At 35.8% G+C, this 20,817-nt stretch overlaps 1 protein-coding gene across 4 annotated transcripts in view; it reads right to left on the bottom strand.

The window, feature by feature from the left end:
* Nucleotides 1–555: 555 nt before the first annotated feature.
* The window catches only part of CDH8 (cadherin 8), a 148,986-nt gene continuing 128,724 nt past the window's right edge, over nt 556–20,817 (bottom strand). For 2 of the 4 annotated variants that reach the window (XM_063334648.1, XM_063334649.1), the window contains 2 exons: nt 3,718–3,969; nt 556–2,586 (listed from right to left, as the gene is read on the bottom strand). In XM_063334648.1, coding sequence (XP_063190718.1) covers nt 2,093–2,586; nt 3,718–3,969 — 746 coding nt within the window. In that variant the 3' untranslated portion in view covers nt 556–2,092. Of the gene's footprint in view, nt 2,587–3,717; nt 3,970–19,072; nt 19,194–20,817 lie in introns of those variants that run through there. The other 2 variants (XM_063334651.1, XM_063334650.1) reach the window with 2 other exon arrangements.

The raw sequence follows: 20,817 nt of genomic DNA, 5'->3' as shown, positions 1-20,817 counted from the left end.
TGTAACTTAAATGAACTGGATACTTCATTAATTTCAATAAAATTTTTATAATACATATAGAAGTGGTCTTACCATATTAGTTGTCCACAAACTACAATCATTAAAACCAGCCATGCCACAGCTAAAGCAAAGTAAATGTTTCCATTTTGAAATACAAGCAAAATTGGGGGTGATGTATTAAGACATTTTTGTTTGTAGAACAAACATTACTGAGGAGCTTAAAGAGAGGGGATTGTTTTTTCTAGCAATACTTCAACAAAAAAAGTGTGAGGTTATTTTTCAGCATGGCGCAGTGAATTAGACACACATAACTGCTGTGGTCACAGGCTGCTGCATATCTAATTCTGCAAACGCTATCAAAAAATGCTTCAAGAATTATCCTTTTTTATTTTGACTGCATTCAACTAATAAATAAATGATTTTGAAGGAACTACATTCCTCAACAAACTATGAAGTTATTCAGGCAGATTCCTTTCTGCAGTGTACAGGTAAAACTGAAAGAAAAGCAATAACAAGAAAAGTATTTATAAAAATATATTTCACAAAGTAGGAAACAATACAGGAGTTTCTCTGAATACAATACATGGAGTAAATAAACAAACAATAATATAGCTTCAAAACAAAGTAGAAAATTAAAATGATTTGCATGTAATACGTAGTTTTATTATACAATTGCTACTTCTAAATGGCAAGTTTGCATTACAAATTGAGTATGCTTGCAGCTTCTAGTGTTGTTCTTTCTCTGTGTGCAAGAGCCCTGGTGCATCACTATGAATATTATAGAAAAGAAACGCTAATAACATAAGCAGTAAAATTATGTACACACTGGTTCCTGCTCTAATACAGTGGAGAACTATAAGCATGTTTTTTACTGTACTGTGTTATGTGTGGATTTCTAAAAGTCTATAGTTTAAATATTCACATGAACCAGTTTACTTCCAGCTGTTTGTGCTTGTATTAAAAACACCAGGTACTAGATTTATGAAGAAGATATAAAACTGTCAAAAGTTTTCTCTGGGAAAGTTTTATTCTTGCCAGCATTCTCTTAAAATTCAGCTACTGCAAATGGATAGGTTACTGCTTTAATCTGCAACAATTTGTCATTTTTCTTTTCAAAATGTACATGTATTAAACATTCATTATATATAGAAAAAAATCTAACGGATATAATTTAGTTTTCTTCATAATCTTACTCTATAGATTATCAGTCTTAATAAATAAAAGCAGTAATGGACATCAATAAAATATTTATTTCAAAGATTAAACAAATAAATTCGATCTTTAGCAATAAAATCAGCCATTCTTTCATATATGTAAGTCCATCCCCCTTTCACAGTTTTTTCTTTCCTTTCAGAAGACGAAGCACAGGATTGATCCTTCTTCTAGAAAAAGATCCTTTTGTAAAGCAAGGTTTTGTAGCCCTGCCTCTGAATCTCTGCACATTAGTAGGATTTATTACCCATCACTGGAATGGATTAAGAACATGTGAATATTTTAAGGCTTGACACAATATTTAAGGATGATATTCAGTCTGTGGTTACGTGGCCAACAATTACTGTATGTACAATGTATGGTCACTGCACAGTAGAAGCCAGTAGGAATTTACAATGCTATTTCTATTCAGCATTGCTAAGAAGACCAAGATATTGCTTTTAACATTTCTGTGGTGGGATCTTTGTTGGCAATGCAGAAACAAACCATTAGCTTTACACATACTGGCAGGAGCTACTGTTCAACAGCAAAATCCCTGCAAGTCCATTTTCTAAGAAAGCACCAATTTCTTTTTATTCTTTTCACTCACTGAAGATAATCAAAGATCCAAATCTCCATCTTCAGAGTGGTCAAGTGAATATCAAATATCCAAAGACTTCTAGACACTCCACATACTTTACTTCACACTCCACAAGACTTAACCTCCTAACATATACTTTTTTTTTTTTTTGGTTCAACATTACAATGTAGTTGATTTTATAGATGACTGGCGCTAAACTTGCCTCTAAAACAAAAAGCCACATTAGTTTTAACTAACAGCAGTGGCCCTAGAATATTACATGATCATTAAGTCAACAGTGAAAAAGTTTGTAATCCACTGTCAAGTTTCTTTGTCACTTTCTCCAACTGAGTAAAGTTCTCCAAGTCTTTTAAAGCGAGGACCCCATTCACTGAGGTAGTCAAAATTCTGATCTGAGTCTGATGTAGAGGACTCCAATGAGCTAAGGGAACCAGCCGCTGACCCTCTTCCTTCATAGCCATAAATCTGGATAGAGTCATATGGTGGAGCCGTGGGATCATTATCGGCTTCATGAAGCCTTACATTAATAAATTCATCAACATCAACACCATTAGGAACAGGTGCAAGACCCTGCCTGGGCATAAATTGAAGATCAGGCTTAATATCCTTACGAGGCAAAAATCCATTAATTCCATCTGGATTTTGCAAAGTTGCAATGTCAAAAGCTTCTGTGTCTTCTTCTCCACCTCCTTCATCATCATAGCGAATAATATTTTCCCTCACATCTTCATCATCTTTGATGATTAGAGGCTCATTCTTGTGTCTTCTTAGTGTTACAAACAGCACCACAATGACTGCAAAGAAAGCATCACAGGCTGATTAGGTGAAATTTTCCAATCAAAGCACTACATGTTAAGCACAGTTGTGGAAGGTGTTAGTTGCTTTTTGTGAAAATAAGAGTAATAAGGGTAGTGAGAACCTGAAAGACCTACAACTTCAAGCCGAATCAAGTGATGCAAATTTGATTAGAAGCTCTTGTTAGTCCTCTAGTTTTCTATTATCAGCTCATATTTACATCGGAAATTCAATTTTATATCAGCAATAAGATTTCACATACTTCCATTTTTAAGCCTCAAATTTAGACAACTTTTCCCTTTGGAAAAGTTACAAACCTAGGTGAAGTCAAGCTATTGTGATTCATTGAACATAGTCTATAATGATCTACATTATGGATGGAGTTCTCCAAAATCAAGAGGATGTTTTTTCTGAAAACATAGCCTTGGTGACAGAAGGAAATTGGTTTCTTTTTTTTCACGTTTTGCAACAGGCTCACACAATATAACTGAAAAGAGAACGAGACAGTAAGGGAGAAAGAAAGAGCTTAGATACGTCAGTTTTAGAATCATGGACAGATGCATAAGAAGCTCTAAATTGGTTACGCTGTTGTTTTTGCAGCTTAATGCTGAAATCTCAGTTACTGATGTAAATCTCAGTTACAAAGTGAAGCTGCAAAGCGCAGAAATAGGCCTCTTCCTTCATTGTTCTCTCCCCTACTTGCTTGATGTCGTATACAAATTTTGTATGTTTTATTAAAATATACAGTGCTTCTTATCTTGTAAAACTGTAATGTCTCTTATGCCATTACAATCCAGAGCAAACTCATACAAGTCTTACAAGATATAACAAATCCATTTTCCATCACGCGCAGTATATACTGTGTTCACCTTGCTGCTTAACATACCTGATTTGATTTCCTGTTTTATATTCCATACCTGTTTACTATGTACCTTGTGTGTAAGACTACTCAGGATTGGGACTTTGCTTTATATGATTTTGTTCTTAGTACAGCAGGGATGCAGTCCTAACAGTAATGCAGATTACATTCTGTTCGATTTTATGTCCTTCTATGTGACTTCCTTGCTTACTTACAGCCACACAGGAAATCACAAAAATTTTGAACACCAGGCTGTGAAATGAATACATACCTAGCAGCAAAATGATGCACGCTAATATTGCAATTAGGGCCCCCATACTGAGTCCAATGGGAAGTACGTATGCTTCAACATTACAGGACTGGACAATACCATCACTGCTGCAACCACAGACTCGAATAGTGAGAGTGCTAGTGCTGCTCATGGGAGGATTCCCACTATCGCTTATTACGATTGGCAGTAGATATACTTCTTGCTTCTGCCGGCTGAATCCACTATGCTTTGCCAATATGCTGAGAGTATTATCTGAAAAAGGGAAAATGTGCATTGTTTCACCACATAGAATAACTGCTAAAACCATAGCTTTTTCTTAATGTGTTCAAAAAGCCTCTATACAAACACATACATACTTTATTATACTAAAATGCCAGGTGCACGTGACACAAAAATCCTTCCCCTTTCTGACTGGCTGCCCATGCCCCAGTTGAAGGGGTGCAATGTACGCATTTTCTCGTGTTACGTGGTATGATCATAATGGCAACCCCTCACTTTCTTCTCTGCATACATCCCTATAGTTGCCTTCCCGTCATGATTCATTACTGTTTTTCAAGTCACACAGTCATAAAAATTCAACCAGTACAACAAAGAGAGAAATGAAATTAATGTTAAAGTAACCCAAACTTAATAAAGCACGTTCATCAATTAAAACAAATGTTCCATGCATTATAAGCACAAATTGCACATTATTTTGCCAGCTATAAAAGGTTCTTTTTTTTTATTAGTGAGCAATATGAAGACAAAGAAAGGAAAAGCTGAATGTATTAAAATTTGTAGGCCTAATTTTCAGCATTCTAAATGTTTATTTGGCCTCAATGATGAAAACAGAACAAACCAAAACAGAATGTGTCTCCTATGAAGGCAGCCAGTGAAAATGAGTCTAGGACATTCTTACCTCTGCACACAGATGCAGATACTTAACTTCAGAAACATATAGAGGCATATGACTACATGATATCTACCCAGACATAACATTACACAGTTAAACCTCTTATAGTTGCCCTGTTTACTTAGAGTAATCATATAAATTCTGTTGTGTATTGTTGCAAAAATTATAGCTTTTAGCCATCTAACATCGTATGACTGTCAAATATCAATGATCTTCTATGTGCCAGAATGCTCAGGTATAAACAATGGTTAGTGAAATCTGCAGAACACTTTAATTTATTTACATACTTAAATATTCACTATAGCTTTTAACTGCTTTATTCTGTGGAATAAAAAAAGATTAATTCAGTATTATAAGTTATATACTAACAGAGTGCATATTGACTTGGTACTAGTTTGGGTTTGTGTTCTTTCACCAAAAATAACACCAAAAGTTAATAAAAAGATTCTGGCACACACAGAATAGGAATGTGTGTGTTACTGAAGACTCCAATGACAAATTAAAAATAAAGCTGCACATCAGATTCCAGAGAAGGAGACTGTAGCTCCTTTCATTAATCTCTCTTCTCCTGTGCTAACAAAGTTAATTTTCCTCAAGTATTGTGAACAAAAGTAAGCATCCTGATATTTTAGATACGATAAAGACCCAATTATTGAGTTTAATTCAAAAAAAGGTATCCAAGTGCATGACAACATGTATACGCATATACATGTATTGACTGTAAGAAAGCTTTGTATCTACTTTGATTTTGGTATCGGTCAGGTGCTCAATCAAAAGCATGAAACAGTTTAGAAATGTTTAATTTGTACTAACTGTGATCACCAGGAACATTTCTGGTGGCTCATGGTATTTGTGCAGCATGTATCACTGCCCCAACATAAAAGACACGTATATGTTCAAAATAGCTGGCAGTCTATGAAGTACAAAAGCCAGAGAAAGTTGCAGGGAAGGACAAAGAGGAAAACGTTAATGAAGTGAATACTGTAAAGGCATTTTTCACATCCAAAAAAAAAAAAATTAAAACACAGTATTTTATTATTGAAGTCCTTCGTAGTAAGGAGCCATACTGATATGGAATAAAGGTAGTTACAGAGTATAATGATTACAGAATGAAATATCACTAAACTTTATGATGTACTGAACCTATATCAAGATATCAATCAGTAGATAAACTCCTATAGTTAATTCATTCCTGCCATAAAACAAAAGATGAAGAAAGATTATTTTATATTTAAGCACATGGGGTAACTGTCTCCTACAAGAGCACAAACGCAGCTTGTTTTCCCATTCAGTGACTAAGAAACTGAACTTCAAGCAGGCTCTTCCTGAAGTTCAGGGTCTTTGATTTTGCAGTCTTACTGTATCCCTTCCGTGGTGGAATCACCTACCAATCACACTTCTGCAGCCTAGACATGTTCTTACTATAATTTATATTGCAGTTTATGTAATCATTTCAGCATTTTTCAAAGCATTTCGAGTATGTAACACATGAAGATCAACCCAAAAATTAATTACTTTATAAAGCAGCATAAATATGGTCACTTGATAATATCTTTGAAGAACAAAAAGGATTCCTAATGATTTTTCGTTCCAGGAATCCTGAGTTTTTATCTATTCAAGTTGGAAACAGTCACATCAAAACTGATGGCACCCTGGAGCTAAATAAATAGTCTAGTCCTTCCTTGTGCCCTTTTTAAAATTAAAGGAAGCATATGTGTTTACTGAAGATAAATTTCAGATATAAGCTCTTAAGAATTCTGACAACTCAAATAGGACCAAACTCCTTGATGATACCCAGTGTTAGATGTGCCACTATGATGCAGTGGAAAAGTCAAGTATGTTTTAAATCAACAATTAGCACACCTTTAGAATTAAGCAAAAACTGCACTCCTCCTCCTTGGCTGAATGTGTAAGAGATTTAAACCCACACGTGTACAAGTTAAACCACTTCACGCTTGCTCTCTAGCTGAACTGCAAGGAACAAAGGGAAATATTATGTGAGTAAAATAATATTGTACCTAGTTTTCCTGGATGTTGGTGTGTATAGCTTTACCAAAGTAAGAGTGACTACCACACGTATTGTAACATGTAAAAGGTACTTTTTTTTATCTGATAGCATTCTTTTCCTCCTCCGCACCACGCCATTTTCAAATACTGAAAAATAAATTTTTATGTACATTTGACTTTCTCCTGCAAAATTAAAAATATCTCAGCATAAATTGCATCCTTAATCCTTTTGCTTTAACCTTTCAAAGGAGAAAATATATGTGGGGCTCAATTTCCAGCTCTTTCTGTCTTTGAGGCAAATCCCACTCAGAAGCGTCACATCTGTAATCAGTTATTCAGAACTCCAGAGACTTTTACAGTTATATTATTACATAGTGACTTCTTGTGCTCTAGAAATCTGTACTGATACAGCCTGTTCCTTCCTATAAGCCTGGTACAGTCCTCTGTCCAAGCTGGAGGAGGGACTGATATGCTGAGCCCTAGCATCCCTGCCCTTTACAGAAATGCAAAAGAGGTAAGGCGCCTGCTTTAGGAAGAAATGAAGAAAAGAAGCTGCTCTTGTTGGTGACAGCTTCGTATCCCTTCCATCTTTCTGACACACTGCTACTCTGCCTAGTTCAGAAAATTCTAATAAACCAGAATCAGAAAGTAAAACAAAGTAAAAAAGAGTACTATAAAGAGACAAATGGAAGAGGGCAGAAAAAAACAACAGGAAGGAGGGATGGAGAAAATAAAAGTGCCCGTTCCTGCCAATCAGTGAAGCTACCGTGAGTGTAAGAAACCAGTAATGGTTATTAATTCAAGTTCAAAAGAAATGAGATAAGGTAAAAGATAAGCAATGTATGTGGGACATTTAGCTGAACTATTTAAGTGTAAAAGGAATTGAAATGGCTGAATAATTAGTACTATGTAAGAAATGCAAGACAAGGAGAGAAGAGAATAACCTTTCCTTTTTTACACAGGGTTGTTTTTTTGTTAAAAACTGCTGTGTTAGACTGAAGTTGAATTTGTCGTGCCTGAGAAGAAACTGGCAATCAAAAGTAGTCAACAGGAAAAGCAAAGTGAAGTGGCCGAATGGTTTTGCCAATGGATGGCAAGTACTCAGTTTTGCCCTGGGAATTTTGTTTAGCAAGAAATTCCTTTCCCTTCTTTGCTATGTCCTAAAATAAATACACCTTGGTATTGCTGGAGATGTGACTCTTGAGTGAAGAACAATGACTCCCTAACTGATGTTTTAGTTGGTTCCGACAACTTGGAAATAAATCTTAGCAGCTGATTAGCAATAAAGTCTGTTTATCTCATTGCTTTCTCCTCTCTGTGGACATTCTCTTTACCGGTAGCTGACAAAACAGCAGGAATCTCCTCCAGGAACAACCTCCAGCACGGCTGCATGAATTAACTTGGCAGCAGGTGCTCAGCAGGAGATGGGACAATCACTTTCCACTCATCTTTCCAATTAACCCACTGATCCTCCATTATAGCGCTGTTCAGGTTATTTATTTATTCATGTTACTTTTAGCAAAACAAGGAAAATTAAATGCAGAAAAAAACCCAACCCTCTCTGTTAATAAAGCTCTGAGGTAACATGCCACAGGCAAAGAGGGACATTAAATCTTTACCTCCAGTGAGATATATTCAGGAGATCCTCTGGCACGCTCAATCAAAATGAGCCTCCCTGAATTCTGTACCCTTCTGTGTGAGGAAGGGATTGAAATTCATTGAAATGCCAGAACCCTATTAAAAACCATTTCACTGATGATGTACCAACTACACGGGATGGACTAGGAGCTATATTCTGTCCTGCAGGCCTAAGGAACAGTATAAAATAAGTGATCTTATTAATTATGTTAACTCATCACAAATTTTTGCATCAGTGTAAAGTCAGAGTAACACAGCCACAGGAATACGTAACTACAATGTAGATATGGAGTTCATTTTTACCTATTTTTAAACATAAGACCAAACCAGTCATTCAGATCACCACATGACTCTCAGTTTCTGAAGTTTACAAGCAGATTTGCAAAACAACCATAAAAAAGACTGTTATGGGAATATCTTCCTCACAGCTGGAACAAGGAATGACAATGCAGAAGGTCTTTACAAGACAAAAGTAGTTTGAATAACCACAACTGAGGACATGGTTACCACAGGGCTAAGGGCTTCCTGCAGATTCCCAACTTTTCCCAAGACCCCCTCATCTCGTTTCAGACTCTTGGATAAAAGATTTTGAGAAAAAGTAAATGTACTAATTTTAATACAAAGCTACTTTTGGATTTGCTGGACATGAGTGACTTTAATGGCCAGCAACATCAATCTGGATGTGAAATTAGCAGACAGGAATCAACGTCATCTTCCACTTTGTACAAGAATGCATGTTGCAATTTTAAGTCAAACAATAAAATGCCGGAACAAAAGTAAAAATCAGAAGCAGTAAGTTTACATCCAAGTGTCATTTTCTCAGCACATACTATTGGAATTCTTTAATTCCCTCACGGTCTCTGATTTGTTGAGATCAGTGAACTTCCCTGCTGTGTAACCTTACACCTACATAGCTCTTTTTCTGTATTTCTTTTTCTATCCCTTTTATAATGTTCTTAGAAAGATCAAATCATTAATGGTATTAAAGACTTTGTGGTAGAAATTGTTATCTATGCTGGATATGTTACTTATGTGAAGGAAGAATTTTAATTGGAAACTTTACAGCTGGAAACACTAGAATAACAGAAATATATATTTCTTCATGTTTATTAGAGCTATCTTTTTGTGTACACTTTTTAGCCTTAAACAGATTATCTGTGATAGAGAGTCCTTTGACACAAATAGACGAGCAGCAAGAATATCCTTATTGTGATACTCCCTGCTTTTTTTGATAATGAAAAGACAAGGACAGCTTATTCATTTCCTTTCTTAGTTCATAAATGGCATCTATTCTCACATAAAAACTTTAAATAACTGAGTAATTAAGTTATTATCATCAAGGTTTCAGTGGAAACTACCAAAGTACAGGCAGAAAAAACAAAACGTAAGACATTATAAGAAATGTTAGTTATATAGTACTTTGCAGTCATCTGCAAATGCACTAGAAGGGAACATTCAAGAGAATGCTAAGATAGCATTTCAGCTCTTTGCTGATGCGCTGATCCAGCTCTGTGCTGGATGCACAACAAATACATTTTTATGTGAATTCATATATGTATATATGTTAATATATATATATAAATATATAGATATATATGCAACTGTGTCATGTGTAATATTTTACACATGTACCAGATCGTCCTTGATGAATGAATGTCTCAAACAAAATCCTGTGGAACCGCAGTTTACAAGAAAGATGACCCTTTGCCTAATCTGTATGGTAAAGACATGAATGTTCTATTCAAGTAGAAGGCTTATAATACGAAAATAGAGACCATTTTTATAGTATATTTTGTCTGATTTATGATAGCCAAACCATATGGGCACTGAAGCATTCACAGGTATTTCAAACTGACCTGCTTTTCATGAATGTCAAAAATTTGTGATGTCTTCAAAAAAGCAGATTGATGACTGCTATCAAATTTGATAGCAGACATCAGGTTCAAAAGAAAAAAGTTTTTGCGCTATAAAAATTCAGCTGACTGATCAAACTGTCTCTCCTGCACCATAGTAAGTCACATGCCATACTGCCATATATAATGGCAATTCACAAAACATTCCTGTGACACATTAGCAAACACTTGACTGAATTTTTGTTTTTCTAGAGACTTGGATTTTCTGGAATCCCTTAAAACACCAAAAAGAACATACGAAAAATGTATTTCATGGGCAAAAATGTACTGATGAGGAGAACTGGAAAATGTCACATATTTTGTATCTTTGATAATTTTTTTCTTTAACAGTCGGACTAAATAATAATAGCTTATGCCAGAATTGAACTGCTGAATCAGCTAATCAATAAAAAAACTAAACATGTTTCCAAGTCTTGTATTCCTTTGCAGAAATAAAAAGTGCTGCTGGGAATTTTGAATCATGAGCAAAGTAATAATGTAAAAGAATACATCATTCTCATATGTAAAACTTCTTGGAAATGGGAATAATCATGTTAATACTATTGTGATACCAAACTTGTAGTAAATACATTCTTGACAGAATAAAAACACACGAATTAACAACAAAGTGATGGAATAAGCATTTCCTCCTACCTTTTTCCTTTGAAAAACGTGAACTTTAGATAATAGTCTGTGTAATTTCTAGTTCTATTCCTTTGGAAAAGTCTGAACTTTAGATAATTGTCTCTTAAGTATTCTAAAACTTTCCTTTGACCTTTAGTCCAGCAGAGCTATAATCAAACATAGCTATATGGTCACTTACAGTCTAGCAGCAACTCTTACCTTTTGTACCTTGGGGTTTTAACCCATTGAAGGAAGGATAGAAAATCTCTGCTGAAGAAATAATAACATAGAAGGATGTATTGAGTCTGAAATAACAGTAGTTTTATTGTTAACAGGGTAGAGAAATAATTAGGACATACTACCTCTCTCTTTTTAATTTACAGATAATTTCTGCAAGTCAAACCAGGAAACTTTGGGCTCTGGATCTGTTTAAGCTATGCTGTTACCACAGTTGTCTGAACTGTACCCAACATACCTGATTTTAATCTCACCCGCTGTGATGTTATGCCCGTTTATCTCTCTTGAATCCCATGGTGCCGGTTATGATTGACATTCCCATAATCTCAAGTAAATTCAGGCCAGTGAAGATGTAAGATATGCTAAAACAGCACTGGCTCTTGCCTCTCATTTTTCTCTTCTGTATTCAACAAGCCAGCCACAAACTTGTTTACTAATAATCACATTGCTTTGACATGCTTTACTTTATTCGGATCACATCACTACATGGCATGTGCATTGAATGTTACATCTGTAAAGTGTAAGAATTAATGCAGGTTGCCAAGCTCTAGTTTAGAAGGAGAGATGAAATGGCTGTCAAATGTGCTTAGCATTAAAAATACATTATTAACACAGCAATTTGCATAGACTGATGGATCATTTTTGAAATCTACATATTCTAGTTAATTCTATTATCTTGTTATTTTAACCAAAAAGTTTCAGAAAGTAATACTGTGTTTTATAATACTTTGATAATATAATGGCTATATTTTGCATTTGAACCAAGATATTTCCATTATAATGTTACCAGATTCCAAGAAAATGCTGCAAAGATAAATAAAAAGCTGAAACATCCAAGGCTTTGCCATCTGTATTTCTCTTTATGGATAATGGATTCTTATTCTTTCTATGAATGCATACTTACTCGTGCAGTCTAGAAGGTGAAACTGATGAAAGATGGGTACCTAAACCCCTTAGGTCACTGTGAGATTTACAGTTTTACGCATTACATTGATTTGGGGTTCTCTTATGTGTAAAGCTAAATCTCAAGCAGATTCAATGAATTTTATAGTACTTTTGTTAGGTGATGGAAGAGTTCCAAGAATTCCGTGCTATGTTATTCACCCTCCTCACTTCACAAACATCCTCCAGTTCTCACTTCAGTGGCTTACTTCTAGGGTCTGGAAAAGTTCAGAGTCTTCACAACTATGAAGACAATCACAGATGTTTGAAGTGAATCTTTCTTTCTCGAATGTAAACTATGAATACCATAGTAAGAAAAAACAGACTTAAGCAGGAACATTTTAGTTTTAAAATGTGATGTGTTCTTGGCATTTAAATGAGTTTCACACTCAGCAACTTAACATCCAATTCACCATGCCATGATAATTGTCTTTTCTGTTCCAATACCATATGGAACATATACACACGCGCGCTAAGAATTTAAAGCTATTTACCAGTAGATCATATAACAGTCCTTTAAAACTGAATCTGGAATCAGACATATCAACCATATTGAAGTTTTGTTACAACAGCTAGAGAGCCAAATTCAAGCCATGCCAGTGTATTTCTAATAACTGCTATTTTTTTTTAATAATGTTCACTTTGAAATAGAGTGGCAGAAAGCAACAGTGTCAGAAATCAACCGCCAGACTACCACAACAACCAACCAGTGTTTATTTGAATGCCACCTATTTGTACTGGTGTAATAAAGGTTCTTGTCAGCACTTCTATTAGAAAATGCCAGTTTTCAGGGGTTTATAACTCTGACATAGCAACTTACTACGAGAAGAAATTCAGAATGTGTACTGTCTGCCAAAGAACATTGAAAGTTAAGTACAACGTACATTGGCTGAGGCATTTTAAGTCAGAAAATAAATTAAAAAAAAATTTGACTTAACATTTTCTTGAGCTGGTGCCACTTAAGAAAAAAATGAGGCTTTGATTTTAAAAAGTGATGGATCCTGCTGTTCTTATATATGCAGAATTCCCTTTAACTTCACTGAGAATAATTTCTGTGAGAGAACTGAAAGGAGTGCCATTATACATTTTTGTAAATGTCATCAAGAGTTATATTAGCTTTTTGTAATTTGAAAGACTGAAATGCTATGGTATAAGATTGCCCCTGGGCACACAGGCAGCATGATAATGACTTTTTGAAGACATTCTTATATGCAGATTACATATAACAATAACAATTTGTTATCATCAGGCCATTAATGGCAGTAATTTATGCCTCTGTCTTACACCCAAAGTATACACATAATGTCTTATTATATGCACACCTCTCAATGAAGATGTCTCTCCTATGGTAAAGACTAATGGTCATTTCAAATGCAGGGAACAGCAAAATGCATCCAGAGAAGGAATTTCAGTAAGTGAAAAAAAAAACAATTACCTGTCTATAGAGTGGAATAGATTGTATAAAGTTTTCCCAGATACTCTTGGGAATATTTCTGCACACCACGGAAACATTACATAGAGAAAACTTGGCATAGCCAGAAGTTCCAAACTAGCATACACAGTCAGGTTACTAAGAGTCAAAGCAGGTCTACAGGAACACACGTGCATATCCATTTAAATTTCAAGACTGGGACATACTGCAAGACCCTAACTTTGCTATATATGCTCCGTGACACAACACATAGCTTGGAAAGAAGCAGTACCCAGGGAAAGATGTTGACATTTGAAGTCTGCCTCACTGCTGTAGAGATATTACAAGGTCAATGCTTATATTAGTAAATATCTTGCAAACTATAGAATCAGTTCATAAGATGTTTTAGAATTTTCATAGAATCACAGAATGTTGAGGTTGGAAGGAACATCTGGAGGTCATCTGGTCTACTCCCCTGCTCAAGCACAGCTACCTAGAGAGCCCAGGACCATGTCCAGGCAGCTTTGGAATATCTCCAAGGATGGAGATTCTGCACATAGTAAAACATTTGTTAGTCACAAGTGAAATACGTGTGTGACAAAACAGAAGATGCCTTATTCATTCATTCTCTTCATATGAAGTGGAGAAGTTGTAAGGTACAAATACAGAATGCATAGCTATACTAAGATAAAAACTTGCATATCACAGTGAAATTGTCCCTGTTGTCTTCTAATTCACGATGAAGAGTCTGACAAAGTACAAATTAAGCGTATAGGCAGAAGCTGCAAAAAAATCTGAAGCAGGATCAAGTAAAAGTATTACAGGAGACTAGGCAATTCTACTGGAAAAGGAGAATGAATCTTAATATACCAAGAAAACCCTCAAGATCATGAAAGAATACCTAAATAGTCAAAAAAGAGTCCAGAAACAAACACTTTGAGAAAGATACATGTTTCCTCACTGGGAAAAAGAAAAGAAAAAGGATTAAGAAAAACAATTTTAGTCTAGAAAAAGCTAAGTTCTTTATACAAAGTTTTGAAGCAAGTAGTTCTGCTAGACAGACTGCATTAGAATTCTATAAAGTTTTTAGCAAATACGTCTTTTGGTCTTGCATGTTAACAGATGACAAGCACAAAATAAGGGAAAGTCAATTTGTTATAAAAAATATTTTTCTGATTTCGAAATAAAAAATAGTAGTAGAGACAGAAGTTGTAATGTTGTGGGATAGATAAAGATGATATAGAAGGAGACGTACGGTGTAGAATTGAGTCTAAACTACCTTCCTCTATAGTTAGTATTCCAGGTTGTATCAAAGATACAATGCTTTAGCTACAGCTGTCATTAGAGTGGGCTCCACCACTTCCTTCCCTGAGCTACAGAATAACTTCTACTTTTTTTCTAACTGGGAGTTTCAGAAGAATCCAAAGAGACACTGTAATGTACTCTTGAAAATCTCAGTCTTTACTAATCTATAGGGAGCTGCTAATAGGTACCATTAATGTCAAATGTGAGTATCAGATGAATGTTTTAAAAGAACATCTGCAGTGTATGCACGGCACAATGACAGGCACAGCAATTAAATGACTTGTCCAAAATCATACAGGAAACCTGTAACCAAGCTATACAAAACTAATCTGAACCCCAGAACAGTTCTTTAACCAAAAAAACCCAGTACTCCTGTAGAGTGCTCTGTCCGATTTTCAGCTGGGATAGAGTTAATTTTCTTTCTACTGGTTGCTGTGTTTTCAGATTTGGTATGAAAGCAATGTCCATAATACATATTGGTGTAGTTGTCGCTAGGTGATGTTTATACTATTCAAAGACTTTTTTCAGCTTCCCATAGAAGCTGAGAAGGAGCAGAGACAGAACAACTGAATGGCTAATGTAATATTCTATACCACAGACGTCATGCTTGGTATATAAATGGGGGTTGGCTTGGTGGGGGAAGGATCTGTAATCACTGCTTGGGATGAGCTGGGCAACCAATTAATCAGCTGGTGAGAGTGACTTGTGTTGTATTACTTTACCTTGTCTTGTATATTCTTTTACCATTATTATTATTATTGTTATTCTCCTTTTTCTATTATTGTTCTATTAAACTGTCTTTATCTCAACCCATGAGGCTGGGTTGATTTTTTTTCCTTTCCTTTCCCCTCCTTTTCTCCCTCTTCTCCCTGCCCTTCTTGGGGGAAGGGGGAGAAGGCGCAAGCGGCTGTATGGTCCTGGCTGCTGGCTGGGGTTAAACCACGACATGCTTTTAGTTCACAAGGTCTTAATCTTCAGTGGGGTGAACACTGTATAATTTACAGAAGGGTCATATATAATGGATGAAAACATTATAGAAAGTGACATGACAGAGTTAAGCGACAAGTTCAAAAAGGCTACATGAAACATTTTAATCTTATTTCTTAATATTTCCTATAACCTAGATTTTAGCTTTAATTTTAGGTTAGACTGAATCAAAGTTTCCTAATAAAACACAAACAACCCCAAAAACTTCTATGTGTTTTTATGAGAGCAATTTGAAACTTATGTCATTTATTACATTCTAAAAATTAAAGAGAAGAAAAAAAGTCAGTGTTCATATTCAAGAGAGTCCAACGTTCTACAGAATACAACAGAGTACTTTCATCAACATATCTTAATATGGGCAGACAGCTACCACGACTCTGCTGATTCACTGCAATCTACTCCGCATCCATCCATGGTACCTTCGAAGGACCCCACTAGCTCTCTCTCTTCAACACCATCAAGCAGACATCTGGTCCTTTTCTTGAAGTTCTTCTATTTATCTCTCCCTAACAAGCTGGCTTATTATCTCACTTCAAACAGGGGGCCATCTTCACTCCCTCTATAATCAGCACTGATTACCAAGTATGCACATCCTATCATTTGAGGATATGCAAACTCTTTCACCACACTAGACAGGTCAACTTACGCGTTTCATTTATTTTGTACATTTGGCTCAATATGTAAGATCTTTGGGTTCAGTAAAATCATGTACTCTACCACTTTTAGGCCTCTGAATGGATTGCTTTCTAGGCATATTTATTATATAAAGTACTAATAATTACATAAATATATCCCTAATTAGTGGATGCTTGCCAAACAGAATACATCCTAATTAGACAGAATTAAATGAAGACCAACAAAGTGATTTATTTTACAACAAGGCCACCCATACAAATTACAAAATCAGAAGTTGATGGGAAAATACCATAAGTGGTACAAAAAAACCCCCAACCAACAGAATAAAAGCTTTGTCTCCCCTATTCTTTAAAGCATGATGTGAGAAGTTCTGGTCAAAATGATTAAAAATTTCAGATTTCCTTCATTTTGCTCTTGCCAGGGAAATACAGCCCATTCTTGAACAGTCATCTTCTTAAAAGGAGTAAGGAGGAAATGAAAGGGTACGGAATAAATGTGACCACACCAGACAGCTTCAGGAGAATGTATAGACACAGAGCTCACATAATAATCAATGTAATGGTCACATTGTAGGAAGAATGACTGAGATACCAAAAATAATTACTTCCTTCCCATACACCACTTGTGTAATTGGTTCAAAACAAGATGCAAATTGGAACATGGTATTTGTCTTTTTAATTCACATTATAATGTTAGTTGTGCAATAGTTTATCAGACGAGCCTTGCGGCTAAGTGTGAAAAATTAATACCGTTTATTTTAATGGAGGAACCATGTACAAATAGTCTGTATACTTTATATCTGTTATAATGACAAAAGGAGATTTTTTACTAATCAAAGGAAAATTTAACAGCTAATATGTGATGATTCCTGCTTATATTGTTTTCATTTTTAGCCTGTTCAGATTCTTCTTCTAGTAGAAGCGTTGGGGTTCTTTTAATCTTTACAAATGAAACTTTAAAATGGGACTCCCATCTAATTTCTCATTAATTGACAAAAGTACAATTAGAGCAACTAATAAATTAATTGTTATTCCCCCTCAAAAGATTGTACTTAGAAAGCAATAAACCAAAGAAACATTCCATAATGACAGCAACCAATAAATTCACAAGATGCAAAAAAAGGAAGAAAAACTGTCCTGTGCCATAATTACCCATTAGGTTCTTAGAGAGAAAATCCAAATATTTGAAACAAACCAAAACCTACTAATGAGGTGAAAAGAGGGGGACTTCTTAAGATGCAATATGTCTCCGTTGGGTAATATATTGAGGTGATGAAGAGGTAGAGGCCCTACCAGAACCTTCAGCTCTAAGACATCATTCCTCCTACTTTAATTAATTTAATTAAACCCACTTAGAAGAAATCAAACATAGTCAGTGCGTTGGCCATGAACACTTCCACTACAGGAACTGTTTCTTGCAGAAAACCTGGAGGAATTAGATTCACCCATGAAAACAGAACTGGTACTTTGACAGAAATCTCTTAACATATTTTCAGAAGATTGTTGATTAAAAATCTGGAAACTTATATCCAAATATTCTATATTCACTTAGTTATAAATACTACTATGAAATAATTTTAAAGTCCTAGAATATAATTATCATGGGTGCTGTTGACATTCAAGGAGTTATGGTTTTTAAAGCACCTGGGGAACCTTTGAAAATTAAAGGGCTACTGGAGCAATGTTTAATTGGAAGACAAATTCCAGAGAGACGCTACTGCGGATCTTACTGTTGTCCTTACAGCACTTAGTTGAGAAGTTTTTTACTCATTAAGAACAACGCCTTTCTGTCTGCTAAGCAGTTCAGTTTTGAGACCCTGATTTAATGTTTATTTTCCCCATTATGTGTCTGAAATGAAGTCACACTGAAGATTCAATTTGTTCTTATCTCTGTTATTTCTTTCATCCACATTCCATATTATTACTAAAATAAATTTATTTTCATGCTAATTTGCTGAACAAATTCTTTTCCTCTTCTGTTTTGTTGTCATAACCTTTTATCCCTTACTTAGTCTTTTAAAGTCATGGCAGTGTTGCTCCTTTTTTCTTTAGTTTTATTATGAAATTAAAGAAATAAAGTGGAAAAAGATAAGTATGTTACACTATCTGAGCATGATGAAAGTCCTACAGCAGGAAAATTCACAGCTGTCCAATCCATCTCCTCATCATGAGTAAGCACTGTCGTACATATGGTGCACAACACTGACCTCAGATCTTTTTCACTCAGATTGCATCTGGTTCTTAATTAGTTTGATTTATAAAATGAAACATAATTGACGCCTTGGCAACATTATGTTGCTAGCAGCACAAATAAAAAATTAAGGAGGAGTGAAGTAAAAGCCTCTTTGGTCATGTATGCATAATGGCATGCTGCATCTATACTGTATTATCCTGTATTTCATCACTACATTTCGTGTTGTTTTGGGCTGGGTCATGTTTACATAAATGTCCTGAAAGAGCTATGTAATTGTGATTGATTCATATGGTTAAAAAAAAGGCGCTCTCTGCAAGGATGTGATGCTGTGGAAATTAGTCTTATTTTCCAACATGCATATATAACTGTTCTGTAGTTGTCTGAAAGTTTTTATTTGTAAGGCTTTGAAAAGAATTGTCATCACAGAGCTAAACTAAAACAGGACTGAAAGGTTAAACAGCATTTGGAACAGAAGCGCTCCCAGAGAAACGCTTTGCCAGCTACAAAACTATAAAAAGTACAGACGTGCTGGGGAACACAGCAGAGCTGAAGAAGAGCCTAAAGATGCCTAAAAGAGGACAGTCAGCTTACCAGATGGCCCCCTCCTTGCCGGTTCATTCATCAGGTTGGCCTGTCCAGTCGAATGAAGACTTGATGGATGACATCTGGCTTAGGGCGGAGGAGAGAGGGAATCTGTCTGGAGCCCTGCATCCTGAATACAGGAGAGGAGTGAGTAAGGTTTCAGATGGACAGAACAGACAGAATGGTCAAAGCGTGGAGGAGCTTGGTAGCTGAGTTAGCCTTTGAAGAGCTGATTCTATTTCTCTGACATTCAGTTTCAGCTAGAGCAGCTACGTGCACCAAGAAGGATGCAACTTTTTAGCCTTCGAAGTGGTGAAAAGCACATAACCATTGTAAGAAGGTGTAAATCATCCAGATAGGGTTAAAAAGTACGTTTGCAGAGGAACTGCACTTAGTCTTCACCTGTTCTATGGTACTAATTAGAAGGGAGTCCAGAAAGAGCAGTGATCTGCATGCAAGAAGAAAGATGGGAAAGACAGCAGAAGCAGGTGTCAGTGAAGGAAGTGGCACACAAAGGACCGGAGTGGAAAAATGCTGGTTTCCCATCTACATTCATGTAATCTTCACTTCAGAAAATAACATCACATCCTTCTACACCAAGGAAGTAGTTTTAAATCGCACTCAACTGATATTCAACATCAAGGAAAAACAGAACATCAGGGAGTAACAGAACATACTCAATAGTGATGATAGTAAAGAAAGAAGGGGGAAAGGAAGCAGAAAGGTATAAGGTATGAAAGATATATACTGAGAATATTATTTTCACTGACGTTCACGGACTAGATGGGACTAACACTACACTGCTGTACCATGGAAAAGTGTAACTTTGCTAGGACCACAAAATGGTATAGTAGAAAGAAACTGAATATATTACTTCAACTGCAATGTGAAATCGTACAATGGAAATGGAAATGCATTCAGTGCCGGGCAAGACAGAACTTCTGACCGTTACTGGAATGTATTGGGGTTCCTCGGTAACATCATTAACTTAAAATGCTAACAGTCTTCTAGAATTTAAGACTAAAGATCTGCAGCACCAGTTTCCACCTCACGTTGCTTATCACTTTGTCACTAGCAGAAAGGACGGCTCTTTTTGAGTCTTTAGACACAACCTGTTACTTCACAGGATGAGATTACATTTTAGAATTCTGTCAGATATGTAAATAAGAAAATTGATTACTTTTCTTACGCAGAATGATCTAACATATTTTCTCATCCAAAGCGTTTTCAATCAGGTCAATTGTCTAAGGACGAAGGATGAAGGAACCCAAGTACAATAAGTAAGAAACTGTATTTCCTCTGTTACAAAAAAAAAAATTATTTCAGGGACGCGACACTTACCACCTAATGCATAACCACTTGCTCCAGGAAAAGTATTTGCACTGCGTGAATACTTTTTTGCATATTATTCTAGAGGAAGCTAGAATCTGTCCTTTCCTTTTTAAGGCCCTGATACCCCTGCCTGCCTGCTCCAATCATGAGGGAGGAAAGGTAGCGTACACACGGCTGGACCAGAATTCTTACGTGCTTCCCAGCACACAGACCAGGACACACTGGAGACGTCTCGGATCCAGCAGTGCAATATAACTTGTAGATCATAAGTAGAAAGTGGTAGTTCAGGCCTGTAAATCCCATTTTGTTTTTAACTGAGAAAGGTAAAAATACATCCAAAACATAATTAATGGTTTTCTGAAACATGATTTCATGTCGGAATAGTCTAAATCCATAGAACTAAACCATTTCATGGAACTTAG

This window comes from Chroicocephalus ridibundus, chromosome 4 (assembly GCF_963924245.1).
Source record: "Chroicocephalus ridibundus chromosome 4, bChrRid1.1, whole genome shotgun sequence".
Lineage (NCBI taxonomy): Eukaryota > Metazoa > Chordata > Aves > Charadriiformes > Laridae > Chroicocephalus > Chroicocephalus ridibundus.
This window is presented reverse-complemented; position numbering and strand designations above follow the sequence as displayed.